Source organism: Phocoena sinus, chromosome 6 (genome assembly GCF_008692025.1).
Source record: "Phocoena sinus isolate mPhoSin1 chromosome 6, mPhoSin1.pri, whole genome shotgun sequence".
NCBI lineage: Eukaryota > Metazoa > Chordata > Mammalia > Artiodactyla > Phocoenidae > Phocoena > Phocoena sinus.
The window spans coordinates 35023542-35050515 of NC_045768.1; the positions used below are offsets into that span (position 1 = coordinate 35023542).

A 26974-nucleotide genomic window follows, 5' to 3' on the forward strand; every position below is an offset into this window, starting at 1 on the left:
TCTGCTTCCTCCTTGCTCATGGGCTCCAAGCCCCTTCTGCTGTGCCTTCAGGCTGCCTGACCCAGAATTTTATGCCCTCAGACTCCTCTGGCCTACTTCTGGCTTTTCCTGGCCTAAACTGTCATGCTGCCAGGTGACGATGGTAGCCTTCAAGACTGCCATCAAACCAAAGTTTGAGACTCAAAAAGTCACTGCATTTGGTGGGTTGCAAACCCCATAATTTAGACTGCAATTGCTAGAGGATAGGCAGTTTGACCATTAAGATGCATCACTGCAAATCAACTAATTCAAGCGAATCAAAGGAGCTTTTAAACTGGCTCTAAAACTTTAGATACAGCAGAGTCCCTGGAGGGCTTTCTGGGCCACAACACCCAGTTTCTGATTCTGAAGGTCTGCAAGTTGGAATTTATATTTCTACCAGGTTCTCAGGTGAAGCTGATGCTCTGGTCCTGGGACCTCACTTTAAGAGCCCTTGCTCTAGTCCAGTGGTTTTCAAACTTGGCAGCACATTGGACTCATCTGGGGAGATAAAAAAATATAGACTAATTCCTGAATCCACCCTCAGAATTCTGATTTAATTGGTCTGGAATACAGACTGGTCACTAGATGTTGTATAAGCTCTGTAGGTGATTCTAAATTTTCAGCTGGAGTTGAGAGGTCTGCTCTCGTACATGTCATCAGCAGAGGCTGGGCTAGGGGTGGGGAGCTGCCTTTATCTCCCATGAGAACAATTGCTTGAGATCACCAGATAAAATATAGGACACCCAGTTAAATTTGAATTCTAAATAAACAACAAATAATATTTTACTATAAGTATATGGCAAATATTGCATGGATGTCCATTTTTGTTATTGTTATTTTGTTTCATTTCTTCTAAACCTGGCAACCCTGCCCTTAGACACTCCATGACATGGAATGAGAAACAATGATCTGCCAGCTCCCATTTTATAAATAGTAACATCGAGGCCGCAGAGGCCATGTAGGAAGTCAGAAGAGAGCCAGGATAACAACTCAGCAGTCTTGACCTCCATCCAAACTCCTTTCCTTCCATCACACTTAACTGTGCTAAAGACACTTGTATCCTTCTCTTGTTAGGGGGTTATTGTCAGTCTCCTGGTGGTGACTTCAAAGGGGTCAGTCTGATTTATGTCCTCTCTGCTGCTGTCCCAGTCCTCACCTCCACCCTCCCTTTCTACTGCTGCAGGTACCATAGAGGCTGTCCTGGGGTATGGCCATTCTCGGGGCCATATAATTAATGGCCACCTTGAGGAGGAAGTGGGCTGGAAGTGGTCCCAGCCACATACAGCCGTGAGGGAGAGCCCATAATTGGGTAACACAAGGACAAGTGGGATTTGGCACAGGCAAATGACAGGCAAAGCATGTTGGGAGAGGCCCACTTAATTCACAGAGACACTTGGAATTAGTTCTAAATTCTCTGGGAAGAAATCAAGGCAGCAGCATAAACAGCTCAATTAAATTGTCGGCTCAACATTCAGTGCACAGTAATGGTCAAAACACAGCCTTTAATCTAGATATAGAGGATTATCTTTTGACCAGCAATGAGATTCCTAAGATTAGTTGTACCTGAGGTCGAGGGAACAACAGAGCTGGCTCAGCGACACCCCGGACAGGCTTGCATGTCAGCACGACTGGGACTTGTGTGGAAGGGGCTACCTGGACCCCACAACCTTCCTGGAGCCCCCTCCGGATGCTGGGAAGACAGGGATGAATCTCGTTGTGCTTCCTCTGTGGAAGAGACACAGTCTGGGAACAGATCCCCTGAACACATCTGCTTTAAAAATGTGGCAAGTCTGACATGCTCCCACCTCCAGACCAAAGCTAAAGCCACTAGCACCAGGTCCGAGGCAGAGAGACGGCGAGCTTTAGCCCTCTGCTATTCTACCCTCCACGATCAGCCACTCACGTTCACTCATTCATTTTGCAAGTATTGATCCCATGCCTGCTAGGTGTCAGGCCCTGTTCTTGACACAGAAGATATGCAGTGAACAAAGAGTAAAGATCCCTACCCCATCGTGGGGCAAGACAAAGAATAAACAAGAACAATAAATATGCTGTGTGTGAAATGGGAATGAGTGATAACTCAGAAAAATAAAGCAGAGATGAGGATAGGAAGTGTTGAGTGTGGAGGACAATTCTAGATCTCGTGCCCAGGAGAGGCTTCACTGAGCACATGCCATTTAAAAAAAGACCAGAAGGGAGTGAATGGTGACAGCAGTGGGGAGGCAGAGTGGGTTCAAGGAACAGCAAAGAGGCTGCCTGGCTGGAGTGGGAATTTAAGGGGACTAGGTCATGTGAGGCCTTATGGGCCACTGTAACTATTTTTGGCATCTTTTAGGGACATGGGGATTTTTTTTTTTCTTTTTTGGCTGCAAGCATGCCATGTGGGAACTCCCCGACCAGGGATCGAACCTGTGCCCCCTGCAGTGGAAGCATGGAGTCTTAACCACTGGACTGCCAGGAAAGTCCTGGGACATGGGGATTTAATGGGGGATTTAATCAGATTGATTTTTTTTTTTTTTTTTCCCCAGTACGCGGGCCTCTCACTGTTGTTGCCTCTCTCGTTGTGGAGCACAGGCTCCGGACGTGCAGGCTCAGCGGCCATGGCTCATGGGCCCAGCCGCTCCGCGGCATGTGGGATCTTCCCGGACCGGGGCACGAACCCGTGTCCCCTGCATCGGCAGGCGGACTCTCAACCACTGCGCCAGCAGGGAAGCCCCCAGATTCATTTTTAATAGGATCACTGGCTGCTGCGTTGAGAAAGAAACCAGGAAATGGGTAAGATACGCCTGCAATGATACAGTCAAGGGATGAAGGAGTTGGACCGGGGTAGGGGCAGTGGAGGTGGTGAGACATGGTAGGATTCTGCATATTCTTTGCTGATGGGCTGGATGGAGCAGGAATAAAAAAGGTGTCAAGGATGACTGAGGGTTTTGCTTCAGGCCTTCACTGAGGATTAATGACTCTCAAATCCATGCTTCCAGCTGAGACTCCCAGGCTGGTACATAGCAAGGGACTGACATTAACATTTGACAGACTGAACTGAAAAAGTTTTGTCTGATGAATCTGTTGGGATGGTGGCACCATTTTTCTAGGCCTCCACCAATGGCAGAGCCTACCTCCAGATATTGGGAGTGCAGAGAAAAGAGCTGCCACGTCCCCACGTTGGTCTAAAATGAGAAGTTGAGACAGGACAGAAACAGGAACAGGACCACACCCAACCCTTCCAATAAGAAAACTGGGGACAAGAAGGGGGGATATAAAAGTAAAAAATGCCAAGAATGATGGCCATAGAATTGGGTTTGTGATGTCAAAGACACTGGATGCCAATCCCAGCCATGCCTCTTGACTCAACCTCTTCCCTTCACTGGTCCGCCTTCTCTCTGAAATGGGGTGGCTGGCTTTCTGAAGAGTCTGTCCAGCTCTAACCATCTATAGCGTTCTGATCCTTTTCTTACAAGTCCCTGTCTCCTCTAACCATTTGACACACTGCTTCTCCAACATCGTCTTTCGGGAACTTTTCTGTTTCCTTTCAGACTGATTATTTCTGACTCTGAGTCTTGTAAGATGTCACTATTAGTTCCCAAAGGAAAACATCCATGTGTTTTTTTGCCTGCTTGAAATAAATACTACCTTAGGTCAGTTACCCCATCTGTAAACTGGGAATAACACGAGATTGTAGGGATGCTGAGAAGGGTTAATTATATACAGAACATGTAGGGGTTGAGCACACAAGTGCTCTGGAAGTTTTTGGCATAATACTATAGCATTACAATAATTTTGGCTTGCAAATTATACCCCAGCAGAGGCATCACATGGAAAAGTGGGTCTGACCCCATGGCCTGCTGAAAGTGAAATGGGAAATATAAGTTGTGAAATATAACTTCTCTTCCTAAACCTTTGGAAAAGGCAGAGATCACTCTTCCATGTGCAACCCACGTGCAGGGAACAAGTTTCCAGATCCTGGAGAAGACTCTCTTGCCCAGGGTGTCCTGGCCTGCTGCCAGGATCTGGCCATTCCTCCTTCCTGAACCTAGAAGCAGAGATGGGAAGGAAGGGAGCAGGAGAGGATTTGTGGTTGGTTGAAAGGTGGGGCTCGCAAGGAGAATGTCCTTGCCTTTCAGGTTTTCTATTTGAGCCTCTCTTACTTGTGGGATAATTAAGTGCTTATACAGTAGAGGAATGAGTGAAAGGGTAATCTGAGATAGTTAAGTCTAGGGACACCCAAAATAAACATCTTAGCTCAGGTCAACTTCTGGGTCCTCTCACCATCCTCCAGACACCCCACAAACACCCCCCCACACACATCATAGATTATTTGCTGTGAAATTCTAAAAAAGTAGATCTCAGGCAATGAAGGGGCTGTGTAGTTGTTGATGATGTCTGTGACTATGGCGTCATATAGTGGGTTTGTAAAATTTAACTGGCTCATAGAGGATGACAGTCCTGTCTGACCAGAGGGGAAGAGCAAATAGCTTGATCCTGAAGGGACAGTTTGCACTCAATTCCACTGCATCACTGTTTGTGGCTGAGTGGACAGAGCACAGCCTTCAGAGTAAGACCCAAGTTGGAGTCCAGGTTCTGCCACTTGCCCCACGGTGGCCTCAGGCAGGGGAAGAGGCCCTCCCTGCCCAAGAGCCTCAGACTGCGAGTCTGGCCTCCACCTCCAGTTCTGGCCAAAAGAGTCACTGGCCTTGCTCCCTGACCTAACAGGTCCCACTTTACCTAAGGGATACAGGAAAAAATAGATTCCCTCAAAGCCCATCTATAATATACAGGTTGCCAGTGGAGGTAATTAATGATTTGGACTATAACCCTAATAAGTTAGCATCCTTAGAGAATTTCTCAGGTGTCAATTCATACCTTAGGGTATGCCATATTCTGGAGCTTGATTAGCCTAATTCAAAGGAGCACCGGCTCTACTGGCAGTTACCTCATTTCTAGGCAGCTCCTCTTCCTCGGCAGAGCATATGCCGCCTCCCAGGAAAAGCTTTACCAAGCAAGCTGTGCTCCTCACTCGGCCTCAGTTTCCGCATTTTAATAATCAGAGGACGACCTGAAATTGCAAAGCAGAGACTAGTAGAAATGACACAATTTCGGCGCCACCATACCGGGAACTGGCATCCAGGCCCACCTGGGTGACCTTCCTCTGAGCCTCAGTTTCTCCGTCTGTAAAATGAGGGCCCTGGATTAAATGGAGCCTTGCCAGCTCCTACAATCTTAGGCTTTAAACGTTCCCACAGCTCGCTCTGCCAGGTTGGCCGTGAACAGAGTTAAAGCCACGACTTCCTCAGATGTGAAAAGGTAAGCAAACATTCCGACCTCCCCTTAGCTTGGCTCTCCAACTGGTGGGGGGCCGGACCCCTGCCGCCTATCCTGGCCGCATCCGTCATCTGGATTGTTAAAACGCTCATTTGCATAAGGATTCCTCCGAAGGTCTGGCACAGTGGGCTGAACCGGAGTCTTCGTCCCTTTAAGTAGGGAATAGACACCCTGTCCCTAAGGGGTCTCGGCACCGCAATTCCTCCAAGCGGGTCACGCCGTAAACTAGAAAAGCCTCGTGTTCCCAACAGTGGGGATCCCTGGGTAGCACAGCGCGCGGGTCCCGGGGAAGGGTTTGGCCTCTGCGCGCTGCAGGCTTAGGCTGGCAACCTCTCGCCCTAGGAGGCGGCGGACTGCCAGCGAGACGGGGCCGGTTGCGCCGCGGGACCCCGGCGCCCTCAGGCGAGACCCAGGGCCTGGCGCCGAGGCGGCCACAGGAGGTGGCGCGTGCTGAAGAGGGGAGCTGCTTCTGCCCAGGACCCGGGCGCAAGAGGGGCGGAGCCAGGGCCGAGGTCTGGCAGCAGGAGGCGTGGGGGTGGGTGGGGCGGGGTCTGCGGGGGCGGGATGGGGGCGGGGCGCGCGCGGGCCCAGGGAGGGCGGGGCCGCAGCGCGGGGCGGGCGCTGGCGGCCCGAGTGTCACACACGCGGCGGTTCGGGAGGCGGCGACAGCGGCAGCAGCAGGCGCCGCCGGGACGGGCACGGGCGCGCGGGCTCGGGCGGGCGCCGGCTGCCTCCTCCCTCCCTCGTCGCTTGCTCGCTCGCTCGCTCTCCGGCCCGCTTGCTAGCCGGCCGGGTGCCGAGCTCGCTACAGCGTTCTCGGGAAGGAAGAAGTGGGGGGCCGAGGACGCCGACAAGTTCCAGCAGTACCGGGAATCCGGGCCAAGGCGGTGGCTGCGGTTCCGACGGGGCAGGAGCGCGCTCCGTGGCGGAGCGCACGGCCAGAGCGTCCGAGGAGGGGGGCGCCCGGGCCTTTAGTTATCTGTGGGGCCGCGGCCGGATCCCATGAGACGTGCCCGCGAAGGGCACGAGATCCGAAGCCTGGGAGGCGCGCAGAGGAGGCGGAGGGCGGTGCTGCAGCGGCCGGAGCCCGGGAGCGGCCGGCAGGAGGCGGCGGAGAGAACTTGAACTTGGCGTCGGGAGCGGGCGCCCCGGACGCCCCTCGCCGGGGCGGGGGCGCCGAGGGACCTGGGCGGCAGCACTGCCCCCCGAATGGCCGCGGCGGCGGACCCGGCTCCCGCGCCGCGGCCCTAGGCGGCCTCTCGCCATGGCCAAGTGGCTGAACAAGTACTTCAGCTTGGGCAACAGCAAGACTAAGAGCCCCCCGCAGCCGCCGCGGCCCGACTACCGCGAGCAGCGGCGCCGGGGCGAGCGGCCCTCGCAGACCCCCCAGGCCGTGCCGCAGGCCCCCTCGGCCACCTCGGCGTCCTGCGGTACGGCCGCCGCCTCCTGCTTCTCGGCCTCGTCGGGATCGCTGCCCGACGACAGCGGCAGCACTAGCGACCTTATCCGCGCGTACCGCGCACAGAAGGAGCGCGACTTTGAGGACCCCTACAACGGACCCGGCTCGTCTCTGCGCAAACTGCGCGCCATGTGCCGCCTGGACTACTGCGGCGGCGGGGAGCCAGGCGGGGGGCAGCGTGCCTTCTCGGCCTCGTCCGCGTCGGGCGCCGCGGGCTGCTGCTGTGCCTCCACTGGCGCGGGCGCCGCCGCGTCCTCGTCCTCGTCCTCGGGCTCCCCTCACCTCTACCGCAGCAGCAGCGAGCGGCGGCCCGCCACTCCAGCCGAGGTGCGCTACATCTCCCCCAAGCACCGCCTCATTAAGGTGGAGAGCGCCGCGGGCGGTGCCGCAGAACCCTCGGGGGGCTCCTGCTCAGGCGGTCGTACCTGGAGCCCGACGGCCTGCGGAGGCAAGAAACTGCTCAACAGGTGTGGCGCCTCGGCCGCGGAAGAGAGCGGTGCCGGCAAGAAGGACAAGGTAAGGCGCCCCTCGGCCTCACCCGAGGTTCCAGAGCCACTGTGCGCACGGGTAAACTGAGGCACCGCTCTAGTTTCGAGTTCCTACATCCACTCGGGCTAGGACCTTTGGGGTCAGGCCTCTCAACGGTGCTTCCCAGTTCTGCCTCTGCATGCGCTTTGCCCCCGATCGCCGGCCTCCTGACACAGTCTCTTTCACTGCTACTGCCAAAACCTCTGAGCCCACAGCCAGGTGCCCCTTTCGGAAGTAGCCTGACGAGAGCGCCCCGCCCAGCCTTGCCCAAGAAAGAGACTAGCCCTTCAGACCCCCGAGGAGGAAAGTCAGAGAGGCAGAGCTGTCACGGACTTAAAAGCGTGTTTACTCTTGTCTACCTCCTCTTCCTCCTGCCCGATTCTATACATGGGAAACTGAGGTCCAGAGCTGGGAAGGGACTCGCCGGATATTACCCATTTCCGATGGCAGATTCAGACCGGCTGTCTTTAAATGGATATATGTAAATCCCTCTAAACGCCCTGCCCTGACCCACCCCCCCGCGCCAGGTTTCGAAATGGGACGGCCTTTTGTAGTGGAGCTGCACCGGGAACCCCCAAGCGTGCTCTTCCAGTTGCAGTGAGCTGGCCTACAAGAGCGCTCCACTTAGACCTGTCAGTTCCTCCAGCCGCGCATGGGAGGGGTCCGCCTACCCAGCCAGCTGGAAGGAGACCCACCCCTCCAAAACCTCACCTTCGTTCCTGACCTTACCCCCACCCCATACAGCCCCAGGGATGAGGGGGACGATTTTGTGCAACACCCCCCTCCCTAACAAATCAGACCATCTCGATCCCCACCTTTGAAGCAGGTTAGTTAATTCCAGCCAGATGGGGCCCTCTCCTCCCCCTTCACACGCCTGTGACACCCTCCTTTCCTCCATGAAATAATACTTGTTCTGTCTACTTCTGGTGGAAGGCAGTGTTTTGATTACATCTGAGGCCCAGTGCCTTGCGATGGCTATCAGGCCGCTGTCCCTCTTGTTCTCCTCTGGCCCCCTACGTTCTCCCAAAGGTAAACTTTTGCCCAGGTGTGGGCTGGGGGAGACTGATAGAGTCTGAGTTTCTTTTAGGACTGGATGTCCAGACAGGAGGGAGACAGGCTCCTACCTGCCAGCTGGTGCTTGGAAAGGGATCGTTTTTGTTTTCCAGGCAGGAGGAGTAAGGGGATGCCCCTCCTGATTTTTTTCTGCCTGACTTCCTCTCCCCCAAGGTCCTAGGTCCCCCGAGTACTGCCTCCTCCCCCTGCTGGGTCTGCCGAAGGCATCGTGGGCAGTCGGTGGATTCCATCTCCCTCTGGGCCAGTTTTGGGGAAGCATGGACTCTGGGCTTCCTAAGCACCCAGGATGCCATACCTAAATGACGAAGAGCTGGAAGCCAGGTGCTGCCTTGGGGACAGAGGAGGTTTCTCCGAGAGCCCCCAGGATTATGGGTTTGTGGTTGATCTATGAGGTAAACAGCAGAGAGGCTCCCTGCTGCCTTATGTGTGGCCCAGGCTTGGCTAGGTGCTGGCCTGGGAGAACCTGAAGTCCCTGGGGATGGAAGGACGGCCCACCCTAGCTCTCCAGAGAGATTGTGCCTTCCCCCATTACTCCATGACCCCCAGGTGGGCAAATCTCCTTTCTCTACCACTGCTTGTCGTTCTGCTTGCTCACTGAAGTCTTTCTTTATGGTTTTCAGAACTCTAGTAAATGTTTTTTCTAATTATAATTAAGACTGTTTCAAATACTGAGGAATAATAAGTTTTATAGCTGGAGTGTCAAGTGTGTTGAAGACTTGGCTTGTTTATATTTCTTACAGGTCTTCTCTGTGCTCTCCCTTGCTGGGTACTAGAGCAGGGTCTAGTGAATACTGTGGCCCAGGCCGCAGTGTGCATGATAAGTGCCGTGATGGGACGTGGTCAGGGAGGACCATTATTATGGTTGGCTGCAGAAGAGAGCCTGGTGCTGTAGGGGACTGCAGGTAAAGGCCCTGTGGCCAGAATTCAGAGGTTAGAGTTGGGCAGGACCCCAGAGGGGCAGGAGGGCCCGGGTGAGGGAGGACCTTGAAAGCTAAGCACAGTGAGGGCCAGTGAGGGCGTTTAGCTGATAAATGATGTGAGCAAATGTGGTTTTTAAAAAAGATCTCTCTGGGGACTTCTCTGGTGGCACAGTGGTTAAGAATCCACCTGCCAATGCAGGGGACATGGGTTTGAACCCTGGTCCAGGAAGATTTCCCCATGCCGAAGAGCAACTGAGCCTGTGCGCCACAACTACTGAACCTGTGGTCTAGAGCCCATGAGCCACAGCTTCTGAGCCCACCTGCTGCAACTACTGAAGCCTGCGTGCCTAGAGCCTGTGCTCTGCTCACTGCAACTAGAGAAAGCGTGTGTGCAGCAACGAAGACCCAACACAGTCAAAAAAAAAAAAAGATCTCTCTGGGCTGTATTTTCACATACTAGGTTGTGACTTTGAGCCCTTTGGTCTTTTAAGAAGTTGTTGTGATCCTTGGAGTTGGAGGGATTGTGGCTACCAGATGTTCTTTCTAACGAGTAGGAGGGGAAGGAGCCCGGAAGGGTCATAGTATGCAGTGGTTCTCAAACTGGCACGCGGAGGACTGGTTAAAACACAGATTGTGGGACCCATGGCCTGAAGTGCCTGAGTCACCACACCTGGCGTGGGGCCTGAGAATGTGCATTTCTAACAAATTCTCAGGTGATCTTTTGCTGCTGATCCTGGGACCACACTTAGAGAACACTAATGAAACGGTGGCTTCTTAACCCTCCCTCTGGGTCTTCTGGTCAGAGCTGCTTTGGGATGCAGACTCTGGATGTCCTCATCTCTGCCCTCTGTGTGGGACTGCCTCCTAATCCGGGGCTAACACCCACCCCCGATTCCTGGCCAGGCAGCCAGGAGGCAGCCTGGTTTTCACATTATTTCCAGCCAGATAGCTTTTGGAAGGTCAGGCGTACTGCAGATCCAGCCCTGAACACCCCAGAGCCCGCCTTCTGCCCCTCACCCACAGATCCAGGAAAACCTACTCTAGCCCACTTAATCTCAGACCCAGCTTCCTTTTTTCTGTTGTTAGGAGTTAGGACAAGAACCCCTAGGGCTGCTGAGTGCCACCTGCATGCCAGGCCCTGTATTTTTAACATCGGCCTGTGTTGAGGGTTGCTATGGCATGGGAGTAGGAGCTATTGGTCCACAGATCCTCCTTTCAGGGCCTCCATTGCCACCTCCCAACCAGCTTTATCTTTGGGGGGCCCTTCTCCTGCTTCCCTTAGTTACCTGTGCTTCCTTCTGACACATACTTGGGCATCCTTCTATTCTCCCAGGCAAGTCCCGGGGCACACACACACCTGGTCACATATGCCCCACTCAGCCAGCCTCCAGTTTGGGGCATTTTCCCTTTTAGAATCATCTGTAACAGACTGTGTTTTCAGTTTAACCAGCTTTTCCCTGCACTTACTTTTGTGCTCAGAGATCTCTTGGTACAAGGGCGAGCTAGGAGGAAGGGAATAAAGGCTGCAAAAGACTTGGCAGTAATCTTTGGCCTAAGCCTCCGGAGGATATCTACACACATTGTCTTTCATCATTTGTTTCCCAGTGTTTTTGTCTTGGGGAATTTAGTGAGGTCTTCACCTAGGAGGCAGCTTTGAGCTGGGGAGAAGGCTGACTGCAGCCTGCGGGAGCACTTAGGTGCCTGTGCTGTGAGTGTACATGCATATGTGTGTCCATATATGTATGTGTGTGGGCGTATGTGTGTGCAAATATATGTATGAAACCTTAATGTGGAGGGTGTTCTTAGAAACTAGAGCTTTCTTGCAGTGGGCCTCACTTGGGGAATGAGAGGTGACAATGTGAGATACGTGGGGTCCTGAGTTTAGACCCCACAGGGGAATCCTTGAAGACTGTTGAGTCAGGAAAAGGATAGACTCAGAGCTATGGTTGAGGAGGATCCCAGGTTACACACAGCTGCCACAGTCTGGGGGAAATGGGTTTGGAGTTAGGAGGCAATTACAATACAGTCCGAGTGAGACACAGTGAGGGCCTGAACTCCTGGGAAGAGAAAAATGAAACTTTAGTAGGTGGAAATATTATTCCTTCAGGTTGTCTTTATAAAAAAATAATGATGACAAAGAGGCCAGTAACTTGGTAGGTCTCCTTTTGTGCAGCCAAACAGGGCTCATCCAGTTGTATTTTCTGCTGAAGTCTTGTTTCTTTTATCAAAATTAAGTAAATGTTTCCACTGCAACTGAGAAAGTCAAGATGCACCATGACATCAGTTCCCCAAGTTTTAAATACATGCTGATGTGTACCAACAATTTATATTTTGTCAGCATCCACAGAGTTGAGTTAAATAACATGTTTCCTAAGGAATAAATAATATCATGTTCAACTTTTTTTTTTTTTTTAAACACTCAGCAAACAGTTTCTGAGCAGCGTGCTAAGCAGGGGGCAATTCAGAGAGAATAAGTGGTGGCCAGCTTTCCAAGAGGGAAGCTTTTCAGTTTGTAGTTGAACACGAGCTTTTCAAGATCTAGTCTGGGAGACAGAGACAGGTAATGAGGCAGTGTCGCAACATGTGGCATGCCAGAACAGAAGGGTGTGCAAAGGGCTGGGAGGGCCTCAACTCTGTCTGTGAATTCAAGGAGGGCTTTCAGGGGGTGGCAGCATTTGAGCTTCTCCATGCAGAGGCTTGTGCCAAGAGAATGGTTGGAGGCTCTGAAGGGTGGGTGTGGCAGGAGGTTGCAGACGGAGGTTGGAGCCACAACAGGAAGAGAGTGTCTCACTGTCTTTGTGGGGAGTTGTGACTTGTCTTTCAGTCCTTTTCACTTCAAATCATTGATGTATAGCTTGATTGAAGCCAGGGTCAAGCATGAGCTGTCAGTCATTTCTATTTGGTTAACAGCCACATTCTCCAGTTCTGAGAAAGTAATTGATTGGAAAGGTAAGAGCCAAGCTTGGTAGCTGTGGTTTGGCTTGGAACACTTTCTCCTTTGAAGTCCTGTCCCTTGAAAGTAGTGTGAGAAAAACACTGCATATCAAACCCAGTTTTTCCCATTGATTCCCCAGAAGAGAAGTATGTTCTCCAGGCTTCAGGCTAACCGCTTAATTGGTCCTTGAATCCTCACAATCACCGGAGAAGGGGTTTATGTACTGTATCAGTTAGCTATTGCTGCATAACAAATCATGCCAAACTCTGGTTTTAAACCAGAGGTTAGCAAAGTTTCTTAAAGAGCCAGTTAGTAAATAACTTAGCTTGCAGGCCAGACAGCCCCCATCACAACTATTCAACTATTCTGCCATTGTATCTTGAAAGCAGACTTAGACAATATATAAATTAAAAGGGTGTAGCTGTATCCAGTCTTTATTTACAAAAACGGGAAGCTGGCCTGTGGTCTGTAGTTTCCAACCCCTGCTTTAAATGATAAGCCTTTATTATTGACCATGAACCCACACGTCAGCTGAGTAGTTTTTCTGGCCTCAGCTGGGCTCACTCAGGCATCTAAGGTCAGTGTGGAGTGTATGTGCTGCCCTGCCAGTCCTAGCCAGGCTCTCTTACATGTATGGGGATGCCTGGTTTAGGATGGCCTTGGCTATATCGAGTAAGCTCTGTTCCATGTGGTCTCTCATCTTACAGCGAGTTAGCCTTGTTCATATGATGGTGGCAGGGTTCCAAGAAATTACAGAAGCCCATACAGTTTCTTGAGGTAAGAAACTGGCCTACTGTCCCTACTGTCCCTTCTGCTGCATTCTGTTGACCAAAGCAAGTCATAAGGCCAGCCGGGATTTGGGGAGAGAGGAGGAGCTGCGAAGTCCCATGGCAGAGGACAGGGATACAGACAGGTCATTAGTGCTATTGGGGCCTTTAGTGCTATTCCTCTACCATGGATAGTATTGCCCCCATTTTACAGTTAAAGAAACTGAGTCTTAGTGGTAATAACTTGCCTAATGTAACACAGCTACCAAGTGATGGGGCCCAGTTTATACCTATTCAGTCTGAATTCAAAGCCTATATGCTTTTTTATCAATTTGTTCCTCTCCTTTCAATGATTTAGATGGAGATAGTAAGACTCTGATTTTTTAATCTTTTTCTTTTTTTTTTTTTCTGGTGCTCGGGCCTCTCACTGTTGTGGCCTCTCCCGCTGTGGAGCACAGGCTCCGGACACGCAGGCTCAGCGGCCATGGCTCACGGGCCCAGCCGCTCCGCGGCACGTGGGATCCTCCCGGACCGGGACACGAACCCGCGTCCCCTGCAACGGCAGGTGGACTCTCAACTACTGCGCCACCAGGGAAGCCCCTGATTTTTTATTTATTTATTTATTTGGCTGCGTTGGGTCTTCATTGCTGCATACCGGCTTTCTCTATTTGCAGCGAGCAGGGGCTACTCTTCGTTACGGTGCATGGGCTTCTCATTGTGGTGGCTTCTCTTGTTGCAGAGCATGGGCTCTAGGCGTGTGGGCTTCAGTAGTTGCAGCATGCAGACCCTAGAGCGCATGGGCTTCAGTAGTTTTGGCACGTGGGCTCAGTAGTTGTGGCTCGCGGGCTCTAGAGCGCAGGATCAGTAGTTGTGGTGCACGGTCTTAGTTGCTCTGCGGCATGTGGGATCTTCCCAGACCAGGGATCAAACCCGTGTCCCCTGAATTGGCAGGCGGATTCTCAACCACTGCATCACCAGGGAAGTCCCAAGACTCTGATATTTACTGAAATGTGTGTTGTATGTCTCCTGCTCCCCTTCACTTAATGCTCCTCTTCTTGCACCCCCTCCCCCATCCCTTTCAGTCTGGGCTTTGGTGGTCCCCAAAGGCTCCCCAGAGCTGGCTTTTCTCTCTCCCTCCCTCACCTCCCTCTGAGTTCCATAAATGAGATGTTAATGCAGCACTTGAGTTATTTCATAGAGAAATTCTGCACACAGAGTTGCCACTTCCCAAGGGACAGCTGCACAAGATCACAAGATGTGTGTCTTGTAACTGTTGTCTTCTCATTCAAGGACTGGCGAGGCTGTGTGTGCTCTTTTAAGAAAAAAAAAAAAACAAACTGATATGTTGGCCCTTGTCAACAAGGAACCTAAGTTTCCTTGAAGGAGATCAGATGACCGTCTTCTAATCTGACAACCTCAGAACATGACTGATTTCCCCAGACTGAACCCCCAAGACTTTACCTCGTCCTCTCCCCCAAAGCATTTCTGACCCATAAAATAGGTGTTAAAAGGCAAATCTGAGACAAGTGGGTTTTCCTTTGGCCATTTAAGCAAAGCTAAACCTGCCTGTGGTTGAGTGCTTCCCTGGGCAGTTTCACTTGGAGCTTACTTTCTCATCTTGTGCTGAGAGAGCCAAGTGGTAGTGGCCTGTGGCGAAGGGGTAGGTCAGGCTGGGCCCTAGAAAATAAATTGGGATTTGTGGCTTTGAAGCAGAGAGCTGGGTTGCTGGCTGGCTGATGGCAGCACCTCCATCAGCTTTCTGAGGGAGGCTGTTCCTGCAGGATGGAGACAGGCTGCCGGTGGTGTCTGCCACACTGACTTGTAACTTGTTTGGCTTGTGTTGACAGAAATTGCCATATGCCGGCGACTGTCAGGAGCTGTGTGGATACAGGGATGAACCAGGAGTTGGGTAGTGCCTGCCTGTAAGGAGCTTATTTTCTGGTGAGGACACAGGAACCAAGGTTAGAACACAGCTCTGTATGGCAGAATTTGTCTATAAACAAAGTGGTGTGGGCAGAATTTGTCTATAAACAAAGTATTGTGGGTGAGCTGAGAGCCATCCTGGCACAGAAGCTGTTCTGGGCATAGCCTTGATTCCGTGGAGCTGAAGGAGAAGCAGGGTCAGGAGGACGTTCATTTCAACTGAGGAAAGCAGGGAAGGCTTCTTGGAGGAGGAGGCATTTGAATCAAGAAAGAGTAGTCATTTGAATTGATGGAGCTTTCCACAATAGCAGTACTAGCCAGTACTTCCATTGCATATACTCTAAGGCAGACATTGTTCTTTGTGCTCTACATGCGCTAACTTACTGCTCACCAAAGTCCCTTGAGGTAGATGCTACTGTCATTCCCATTTTACATATGAGAGCATGAGGCAGAGAGGTTAAGTAACTTGTCTAAGGTCCCCCTGCTAGTAAGTGGCAGAGATGAGATTTGAAGCTGGATTTAGGGTCTTTGTTTTGAATCACTGTGCCATATCACCTCAGGCTGCACAATATCATACCTGAATTTTCTCTGCCTTATTTGTGGCTAGATTTAAACTCTTATAAAAATCCCCTCTGTTAGCATTGTAGGACCTACCCAAACTCCTACATTTGGGTGAGTATTCCACAGCTTAAAAGATACTTTCACACCCATAATTAATTTGACTCTAAGAGTCACTCTGTGAGGAAGGTGCTGTAACACCCATTTTACAGATGGAAAAACTGAGGGTCTAGGGAGGCATGGAGCCCACCCTACCTCCCAGCAGGAACTGGCCGAGCCAGTGGCCAGGCTGTTGACCTTGTGTTCTGAGCCCAGTGCCCTTTGTGCCGGGGTGGTGTGGAGGTGGTTTGGCCAAAGCTCCAGTCCACAGGAAGGGTGACAGCCTGATTGATTTCCGGTTCTTTCCGTGTTTTGATTCTGAAACGAGTTACTGAGATCATTAAGGAGCATCGACAGAGGACCTTGCTTCCACAATGGAATTTTCCTTCTCTTCCTGTTTGGTATTTTCCAGTAATATTTCTATTAATGTTTCACTTTCGGAGGCACTGGCTTCCTGAGAGTTTGCACTTTCTCAATTGATGAGCCAGGAAGAACTGAATTTTCCTCTAAATCATTCAGTTCCTTTCCATCTTCTCCAAGGGGAGCTCTCTCTGGATTTCCCATTATGCTGTAGAGGAAGGATCTTGGAGGTGGGTCCAAGGGATGGAGAGAGAATTAGTCAGGGCCCTGGGGAATGACTCAGGCCCTGAGTTTTCTAAGCAGAACTTAAGAATAATGGTCAGAAAGGGGCTTCCCAAGGCCGGGGAGGGGAGAAATGACTTGATAGGTGGGTGGGCTGGGGCGGGGCTGGTCCACTGCTGGGCCTTCACTTACAGGCTGGACTCCGAGTCCTCAGCTGGCCCCGAGAGCCCATACCAAGTCCTTTCTCCTCATTCATTCATTAAACACACATTGTTGAGAATGGGCTACCTGCTGGGTATTGTTCTATTTAGATGCTGGGGATACAGCCGTGGACAAAACAAAAATTCATGCTACCCTGAGTTTACCCTCTTGTGAGAGGATTCAAGCAAATAAAGTATGTCGGGTAGAGTGTAGAGAAAAATAAAGCTGGGGTGGGCCTCAGTTTGGGGTGGGGTGCTGTTTCAGATGGGTGCTCAGAGGGCTTTGCTGAAGGGTGTGATGGTGTGATTCACACGGCTCTCGGAGAGAAGTGCATTCCAGGCAGAGGGAACAGTCAGGGCAAAAGTCCAAGGCAGGAGCACGCCTGGCTGCTTCAGGGAGATTGGCATGACTGAGTGGAGCAGGTGGAGAGGAAGTGGGGAGACGAGTTCTGAGAGGTGGGACAGGGAGGCTGAGTGTTTCGGGCCTCTCTCGCTTTATCTCTGGGTGAGATGGGAAGTCAGTGTGGAGGTTCTGAGCAGAGGAATGACATCTGGCTTTTGGGTTTTGAAAGGATCACTCTGGCTGCCTACTGGAGAATAGACTGGAGGGGACCAGCCAGGAGGCCAGCTAGGAGGACCTTCAGCCACAGGAACTGGGGTGCTAGCGGTAGGTGATGAGAGGAGACCAGATTCAGGACATGCTCTGAAGGTAGAGCTGCAGGATTTCCTGCCAGATGAAATGTGAGATGTGAGGGGTGAGGAGAGTCACAGATGACTCCGGGTTTTAGCTTGAGCAGCCGGGAGGGTGAATTGTCATTAGCTGAGATGGGAGGACCCTGGAAGTGCAGTCATAGTCCAGCCAGTGGAGTTGATCCAGCACCTGATTCTGGGACTTAAGAGCCAAACACACTCTGAGAACCCAGCGAAGGCATGGGTGGCCTCTGTCTGGGGCTGGGGGAAACCACCAGGAAGAGGAAGTCATCTGGGAGGTGGGTCCAGAGGAAGGTGCACATGGGGCATCCCAGACAGAAGGGGTCCTGTCGACAGTGACTGAGATTGCAAAGGGACCCCTGCTGGGCGCAAGCAGGTGTGGCCAGAGCCTGGGGATTGACTGGTGTAACTGCACATGATAGAGGAAAGAGGCAGGGAGCTGGATGTGAAGGGCCACCTGCCACTGGTCGAAAATTGCCCCCATTCTCCAAATTGGGAGGCCACCTGCTGTGTTGTGTGCCTCAGCTGGGCACCAGAGCAGGGTGAAGAGGAGGCTGGAACCTGCCTGTTTTGCTAAGCAGAGCGTTTCATTACGGAGCGCTTGTGATTGTTGCCAATGTTCTTTCTCATCTGGGGCTCTACCAGTAGGTGGGCTACGAGGAGGAGGCAAACAGAAGGAGGAAGAAAGGAACTTTCCTGGTTTCTACAGGCCACAGCTAAACTCTAAAAATGAAAATGACCAGAAAATTCTTCACAGGGAAGCTTCACTGTTTTGTGGGGCGTGTACTCCCAGAAAGCCAGACAACCTCGTAATCCTCCCGGTACATTCCAAAGCTGTGCATGTGATTTGGGGCCCGCGTGGCATTCGCGGAATGACTCAGCCCCTACCTGCTCTCCCATGTGGGGCAGATGCGAGTTGGCTGTGTTCTAAGGCCGTTCCTCAGAACAGCAAGCTTGGATTTTTTGATATTATTTCAATGTTTATCTCTGTGTTAACTTTTTTCTTCCCCCTTCAACAAAACTAAGACAGGTTTGGTACAGAAAATGCTGATAAGCAAAACTAAAATAGAAACCAACTTTAATTCTACAATTCAGAGAAACCGCTGTTAACATTTCACTGTTTTTCCATCTAGCCTTTTTTTCAGTGCATATATATATGTGTGTGTGTCTGTGTATATATATATTTCCCTTCACAAAAATTAATATTGTGTGTATCTATTTGTGTTCTTTTTGCTTAAAGACATGGAAAGATGTCTACATTGTCTTAAACATTCAACAACAGTAATTTAATGTCTGTATAGTATTCTTTTTGCTTATTTAGGCTCTCCCAGTTTTCACTGATTTAACAGTGCTATAGTGAACATCTTTGTAACTTAATTCTTTGCATAAATAAGTCTGTGATTATTTATCTGGGATTGATTCCCAGAGGAGAATTGTTGGGTAGGAAGGTAAAAATTTTGATACATTCTTTCAAATACTAGAAAGACCTTACAAGTTTTCACCTGCTTTACTCTAATGCAATTTAGTTTAATTTGCAGTTTCTTAGGTTACTGGTGCATATGTTTGTTGACTGCTTGTGTCTCTTTTCCGAAATTGTGTACTTCTATCTGTCCATCCTTCCTGCCATAGGGTTTATCTTTTTATTGATCCGTAAGAGCTCTTTGTGGATTAAGGATGGCAGCCCCTCGCCTGCCGTTTGGGTTGCAGGGTATTTTTTTTTACAAGTTTGTAATTTGCCTTTTGGCTCTGTATCTGGTGGTTGCTTTTGTTGTTTACACTGAATGGTTTTCTGTTGCTGAATCAGTTGATGTTTCTCATGATTTTTGAGTGTGCTGCTTAGAAAAGTTTTCTGTACTCCAGTGTATTTTCTTCTAATACTTTGATGGTTTCTTTCTTTCTTTCTTTGGCTGTGTCAGGTCTTAGTTGTGGCACATGGGATCGTTCGTTGCAGCACGCAGGCTTTTTTGTTGCACTGCGCGGGTTTCTCTAGTTGCAGCGTGTGGCTTAGTTGCCCTGTGTCCTGTGGGATCTTCGTTCCCCGACCAGGGATCGAACCCGCGTCCCCTGCATTGGAAGGCAGATTCTTAACCACTGGATCACCAGGGAAGTCCCTCTTTCTTTTTTAACGTTGACATTTTAATCTGGAGTTTGATTTCAGGGTATGAGGTAGGGTTTTAATGTTATTTTTCCGAATGACCAGTCTGTGTCTGGACATCCTCTCCTCCTTGCTTGCTCTGTGAGCTGTCTGTATTTCTTCAGGTGCCTTTTTAGACTTCAATATTTTGACTCCATCTTGCCCTGACTGTGTTAAATTCTCATTAGCTATTATGATAATGATGATTTCACCTTGTCTTTATAAAATGACACCTTCCGTCTGCAGATACCCATGCACTTATTATACATTCAACTCCTGACACCTGAGGGAAGTAACTGGGTATTAGCCCTTCATCTTTGGATGCCATACCTGACGCGGTGGGTGGGATGAGGCCAGGAAAGCTTCGCCTCCCCTCTGCTGGAGTCAGCTTCCTCCTCCAGGACCAGGGGGCCGACTGTCTAGGTATATTCAGTGCAGCCACTTACTGTTCGCCCTGCCTATGTAGCCTTATCTGGGTGGGTCCATTTCAGCTTTCGCATGGGGACTTTTGTGGAGAGAGGGGTGCAGCATTCAGTCATCCATGCAGCAAACATTTTTTAGATACCCACCATGTTCCAGCACTGGGCTGAGTCGTGCAGACCATCAGCGATGAGTAAGCCCCGGCACTCTAACTCAAGGCCCAGGAATATTTCTGCTGCAAGGCAGAAAGTGTTCAGTGCCAGGATACAGAGGCAGGTAATGACTCTGAGTAACAAGAAGCATTGGAACCTGAGGTGGGCACGGGCAGCACTGTAGTGGACCGTGGGTAGCAGAGCTCAGACTGGAAGGATGGAGAGGACTTGAAGGTGTGGTATGTGGGGACTATATTATTTTGGTCATTTAAATTTTTTTCACACCCACCAAAGTCCAATGCAAGTGACATGAATTTACAGAGTTCTTCCCCCACCCGCCGACCTCTTCTGTCCCCTCAACCCAGGTGTCCTATGTCTTCAATTAGTGAGAGACCCTTTCCGAGGCTCTGTTGCACGTGCTTCTTTTCCTGGCTCAGGCCAGCGTCGGGATAATCCATCCTGCAGTGTCTGCTGTGGGGTTTGTGACATTAATGAATTGGTGTTGATGGAACAGATTAAGACCAGGAGTGTTCACAGTGAATAAATCAAGGAGAAAAAAGATGCAGAATTTTCTGCATGAACACGGATGAACATTTTTATGGGTCTAAGAGGCTGAGGGTGTCTGCCTAATTCACTATGCTGTGTGTCACAGCATGTCAATGAACCCTACCTAGACCAGCCCTGGCAGCACAAATCACCAGGAGAGCATTTTTCAAAATTTTTAGTTGCCTGGGCTCCACCTCACACTAATCACACCATGGTTTCTGGGGACAGAGCCTGAGTATCGGTACTTTTGGAAGGTCCCCATGTGATTCTGATATGCAGCCAATGCTGAAAGTTGCTGTCCTGGAACTTAGTTTGGGGTTCCAGGGGAGCCTAGGGATCATCCAGTCCCAACCCTCCTGCATCTGTGCCTGAAGACTTCCAGTGATGGGGGGATTTGTCACATGAGCACACACTCGTTTGCACAGCTGAGCTTTCAAGTTTTTTCTGTTGTTCCCTCCAACTTAGTACAGGTTTGTTGAGTACCTGGTGTTTATGGGAGCTCTGCTGGCTGACCTCTTTCTCTCTGTGGATTCTGTTACTGTTTTAGTTGGACTCTGAGGTCAAGCAGAACCAGTCTAACCTTACTTCTTCCACATGACGACCCTCAGATGTGTGATCGTATCTTCAAAGGCAGAGGGAAGCTGCAGGCTGTAACATTTCCCCATAGAGCCAGATTCCCAGCCAGGACACCAACTGCTAAGGGCAAGTACCCTTCAGCATCACGAGTGTGGAAGGCATTGATGGACCCCCAGTCCAGGAGCTTCCCGGGCAGGAAGTGGCAGGCTGGAGCGGGTTCTGCATTGGGGGGGCTGAGGTTGACCCTGAGGAGTTAATCCTTCTGAAGCGTGACCAGATGGGGAGCAGAGCATCGTTGGATTCGATTCCCAGGTGGATTTTGGGGGTCTCAGGGCAAAGAGAGCAGGAGAGCAGCAGTCAGGAGTAGATTCCGGGGGAGCAGGTGGGATCTTGCCATCAGGACCTCAGCGCTGAGCAGGTAACAAGCAGAGCAGAAGCTGCCCGGCTGAGAGCGGCGTGGTGTCAGGAGCCAGGTATTCTCGGGCCAGGTGTTTGCCCTTTGTGGGGGTAGCCGGTGACGCTACACACCACAGGTGCCCAGAGCTGTTGATCCAAACACGGCAGGACCCTAGGGGTGTCCACTGTGGTGATGTGAAATGAGCACTGGTTTTGGGGTCAGAAGTCTGGGCTCAAATCCTGGACCTGGTGCTCAGAAGCTTAGTAATTTGGGGTTAGCTTCTCCGGGCCTGCAATGCTCATCTGTCCTAACATGGGCATGTAATAATAGAGAGTGTCTCCTGACCCCTCACTCTGTGCCTCGTGCCTGTGGGACACTTTCTGTGTGTGATCCTCACAGCCAGTCTTTGAGGTGGTCCTGTTAGAATCCCCTTTTTACAGATGATGAAACACTCTGGAGATGAGGTTCAGGGGCAGTACCTAGGGTCTTTGTGAGGATTTAATAAAATTATTTGTTTAAATGGCTAAGCACGATGCGTGGCATGTAGGAAGAGCTTTGTGAATTCTGTTGGCCACAGTCTGTCCTGGGCCTCAACCCAGCCTCGAACTCTGGGCTTCTTATAGCCACAGTCAAGCCAGTGGGACTTCCCTTTCTGGCCGGGTGAGGTTGTCCTCAAAAATTATCCCTATCCTTATATTGACAGTCAGTTTGTGGTTGACCTATGATTCTCTGCAGTGGGAGAATAGAAGTAAAAACTCTACCTGGATCACCACTCTGTTCTGAGTGCTTTATGAATATTAACTCACTGAACCTCATGACACCCTAGGATGTAAGTTCTATTGAGTCCCATTTTACAGATGGAGAAACTAGGGCAAACATGTGTGGGTTGTTTTGTTTTTTTTAAGTACTTTGTCAATAGGTGACACAGCTAGTAATGGGCAGAGCTGCAGGTGGGGGTGTGAAGCCCAGGAAGTTAGTTTGGCTTCTGTCTGCCCTTAACCTCTGTGCTACACAGCTATAGGGAACAGTGACAGAGGTCAGTTCTGTATCATCTGGTTGTTCCAAAACCATGAGGCCAGAGCCATTTAAAAACCATAGCTTTCTACTGTTAATAAAGCATCTGGTTTGAGCCAGGCACTCTCCATATGTCTTCTCAAGATAATGCTGCCTAAGTAGCATCAGGAAGGCTTCATGGAGGAGGTGGCACGGGAGCTGGGCCTTCATGGATACAGAGGATTTGGATATTTAGAGATTTGTGGATGTTAGGAGGACATCCTGGGAGGGGCATTGCGAGTGGTCCGAAGTGACTGAAGGAGAGGCTGTGAGAAGACAAAAGAAAATATACAAGAGTGAGAGATAAGGCCAGGTGACAGAAGGCCCGAAGGGACAGGCCACAGAGTTTGGTCTGTCCTCTGGTAATGAAAGGTGGTGGAGCACAGGAGTGACAGGGTCAGATCTGGGCTTTAGAAAAAAACCTATCTGTCTCCCTCTTAAGGGGATGGGTTAGAGAGGGTTGGGGGAGGGAGCCCTGTTGGGAGGACACCAAATGCTTTATGCAGACTGGTCTGACCCCAGTCTGCATTCTTTCTTTCTTTCTTTTTTAAAATATTTATTTATTTGGCTGCATTGGGTCTTAGTTGCGGCACGTGGGATCTTCGTTGTGGCATGCGGGATCTTTCGCTGCAGTGCGGGCTCTTCATTGCGGCGTGCAGGCTTCTCAAGTTGTGGCGCACGGGCTCCAGAGTGCGTGGGCTCTGTAGTTGCGGCACGCGGGCTTAGTTGCTCTGCGGCATGTGGGATCTTAGTTCCTTGACCAGGGATCGAACCCGCATCCCCTGCATTGGAAGGCAGATTCTTTAACCACTGGACCACCAGGGAAGTCCCCCCCGCCCATACTGTGACTGACTGCTCAGGCAGCTCTCAGATGACATTGGGCAATGGAGGGAAATCGACCGAGTACCTGTCTAGGGGATAGATTCTCTGGATCACTCTCATCAATAGTTGAGATATGCCCTCTGTGTAGTTTGTAAGTTACCCAGTCCAGGAGAGCTTTTGTCCACATTCTGTCAGAGTCAGACGGATGGTGCACCAGGGGTCCCAGGGCCTGGGTCAGAAATAGAGTTACGTCTCCACCTATGGTCTTTCTGGATAGTTGGGTGGGAGGAGGCCTTGTATGAACCAAGCAGCACCTCAGCTGCTTGCTTCTGTAGAAACACAGAGCAGGAAAGGGCAGAGCCACTGAACAGCTAGCTCCTCTATGAGGGAAGTTGTGTGGGGTGAAGGAGGTGGGAGAGCATGCACTGTTTGTTCTGGGGGGCCACAGAGCTAGTCACCTGACCTTGAGACTGAGGTCCAGCTCTCCCATCTGTTGACAGCACCTCGGGGAGTTGGAGGCAGCCCAGGATGTCCGGGCAAACAATAGCAGGTCGAAGGAGCCACAGTAAAGCTGCTGCTGGAGGCTTCAGAAGAAGGGAATGCAAAAGGGAGAAGGGAGCGCTAGGGTTCTGGCTGCCACTAGGATGCTGACCTTCAGAGGACATCCTCCACGGGAGGAGCTCTGAGAAGCAGGAAGTGCTCAGGAGGCTTTGGGTCCCCAGGAGGGAAGAAACATTAGCCTTGATGAAGATGTTTGCTGGGCTCAGTTGAAGGGTCCCCTGAGGATCCCTGTCCAATTCCTCTCTCATTCATGGCTGAATCAGAGGCCCCTCTGGCCAGCAGAGCACACTTCCCAATTCCTGAAGAGATGCTTTGTAAATAAAGATCTAGGAATAATGTGACATCAGGCCAGCTCAGGGGGCTCTTGCCACATGCTTGGGGCACACGCTTGGGGAATTCAGCTGTCATTCAGCTCCTCCTTGCTGGGCTTCTGCAAGGCCTGGGATCCATCTGAAGGCCATCTGTGGCGTGACTGTGAAGTGACAAGATGGTGGGAATCGGTGTCATCACTTCCGAGTCACCCACAGGACAGCTGAGAACATTGTCAAGGCCTGGATCACACACGCAGGCCTTGGGCCTGATGTTCTCAAAGTGCAGACGCCCAAACCAGGCGTGTGTCTGGGGCCTTGCCTTCCTTCTCTTGTCCCGCCCCACCCTGATTTTTGTGTGCACCCTTGATTCTGGTTCTTTATCACCCTCAGACTAGAGCAGAAGTGGGCCTGGTTTTGAAAAAGCTGAGGAACTTTTCTCCATCCAGGCAAACCCTTTGTGTTGAGGAGTCCTTAAACGTATTAGACATGAAGCCTCCAGAGGAAGCAGGAATTGCTTCTGACGGCTCACAAAGATCCCTGAATGAGGAGTTTGAAAGTAAGAAATCAGTGGATGAGGGTGAGGGCACATTTTTTTTGGGGGGGGGGTACTATTTAATTCCTCTCCTAAATTAGAAATGCCTTTCTTTATACCTGTCAGATCCTTTGGGGAATGGTTATTCCAGAAAATTTCATAACTTCTTTGCTTTTGATGGTTTCTTCTGGTTTTACCTATTTCTCTACAACCCAGCAAGTACTTTAGAACATTGGATTCCTTCAAGTTCAGAGGCTATAGTTCTGTCTGTGCTCAAATATTTCTTACTCTGCAAGTAAATTTCAGTTGTACACCTTCATTCAGTCAGAGGGTCATTTTAACTGGGACATTGCTGATAGGTGGGGAGGAAACTTTAAATTTATAAAGGGTACTGAAACAAAACAAGAAGTTCATGCCGTCTTGTGTTCCCCAGACTTTTCTTTAAAAAATTCGGAAAGGGAAATCAGGGCTTCCCTTGTAGGAAGAAGGAAGGCTTCCTTAGAAGATCTGGATTTTTGAATTCCAAAGACTTGTTTGAATGTGAAATCTAAGGTCATCCTGTATTCACAGTCTAAAAATCAGAAAGAAGTGAGTTAGATTGTCATTATTAAGTTTATCCCTGCAGCCACTAGGGGCATGACATTTTCTATTCCTTAGTTCTTTAGTAGTAAAAGAGAATCTTACCCATTGCAGAATAAAAGACCACTTGAGCCCTGTTGCTGAAGAACCGTGGCATGTTTCCCTGCATTGGTCTGTGGTTGGATGGTCAAGACTGACAAACATTGACAGGTGGACCCAGAATCACAGGATGTGTCTCAGGGATTTGTAGCAAGCTGTGTGTGTTTTAGATCATCGTGCACTCGATTTTAAAACACTCCGGAATGCCCGCTCCGACGCTGGCCTAGGGATCTGAGAGCAGCAGTGTGGAGCAGTGAGAGAGCACTGACCGTTCAGGCTTAGTCTGGGTTCAAGTTGAGGGTCTATGACCTTGGGTAAGTCACTTGACCTTCCTGAGCCTATTTTCCCATCTTTAAATGAGGGTGTTCATCCCTATCATGAGGTCAGCCAATAAGGCCACTGTAAAAGGACCTTATAAGTCAAGGTTGCCTTAAAAATGTTGTAGACTTGGTTCCAGGTCAGAAAGAGTAACGGGAAACTGAGGGAACAACACAGAGAAGCTGAAAAGTTGCTACTCTCTGGCCCAGTGGTTCCCCTGTTAGGAGTTTATCCTAAAGAGAGAGTGAAGAGAGTCACAATGATTTAGCTACCAGTATCCTACAGCATTTGGGAAAAAAAAAAAAAAGGAAATTACTTAAATATCCAACTGTGGGAAATGGTTCATGTATATGGTGGAAAGGAATGCGGCCACCCAGAGCTGGGTTGAGTAACTCAACTGCAGAAGAGTCAAGAGGGGAAAGGCTCACCACAGAAGACTTTAAAAGTAGGGTATAAGAAACCGAATAGTTGTAGTCTCCCCCTACCCCATTCCCACCTACACAGGTAGAAAAAAGGCCAGAAGTAAATAGACCCAAGTGTGGATAGCGGTTGTCACTGCAAGGTTGGATATTTTTCAGTTTTTAAAAGCAAACACTATTTAATCACAAAGGAACATTTTTTCCAAGTAAATTAATGACATGGCAAGGGCAAGGGGAATGGGAAGGTGAGCCAGTGTAGGCTCTCTGCCTCCCAGCCAGGCTCTGCCCAGCCTTGTGAATGAGCAGTTGAACTTCAAAGCCAGGGCAGAGAGAGCCTCTCATTGTGTTGGAATGTGGGCGATGAGGCTCACAGGAAGTGATGACAAGCCCTTTGTTATATAAGCTCACCAAGCTGGCTCGGCGGTGCCAGTGGTGGCCCTTGGTGCCCGATCAGGACATCATCTGTCTGTGTCTGTGGTCACAGCCCTCTTATCGGAACTGCGCAGCCAGGCACCGGAAGATACAATGCACACCCTCTCTTCCTTTACTCCCACTGGCACATTGGGCTATTGCATACAGGGAGAGAGGCCAGCGTGAAGGAACTTACTGGCATTATTTACGACCAGGGAAGGTGTGGGGATTTTCCCTTGACCCTTCGGAAGACATCTATCCTGGCTGCCTCCAAAAGCCAGGGCTACCTGCCTTCATCTACTTCTGTTTCTCGGTTCCTATGGGTCTGTGCTGTGTTTACAGCTGTGGTCCTGCTGAAGGAGTTAGTCCCGGAAAGAGGGGCTGATTCCCTCGGGCTGGGAACGTGGCTGCTCCAAAGGCAGATTGCAGTTTCCCTCTCTGTTAACTTCCCTACAGCAGGCAGGCTGAACCGGGCCAGGCATAGGACAGGTGCCCACAGAGGCTGTGCAGTCTTGGAGTTTCCTGTATGGAAGCGTGTGTCCGCGCAA

The 26974-nt window shown here is 50.5% G+C and overlaps 1 protein-coding gene across 2 annotated transcripts in view; it reads left to right on the top strand.

Annotated features, from left to right (window-relative positions):
* Positions 1-5999: 5999 nt before the first annotated feature.
* The window catches only part of SHB (SH2 domain containing adaptor protein B), a 137983-nt gene continuing 117008 nt past the window's right edge, over positions 6000-26974 (top strand). Inside the window, exon 1 of one of the 2 annotated variants that reach the window (XM_032634910.1) lies at positions 6000-7315. In XM_032634910.1, coding sequence (XP_032490801.1) covers positions 6605-7315 — 711 coding nt within the window. In that variant the 5' untranslated portion in view covers positions 6000-6604. The remainder of the gene's footprint in view (positions 7316-26974) is intronic. The other variant, XM_032634911.1, reaches the window with a different exon arrangement.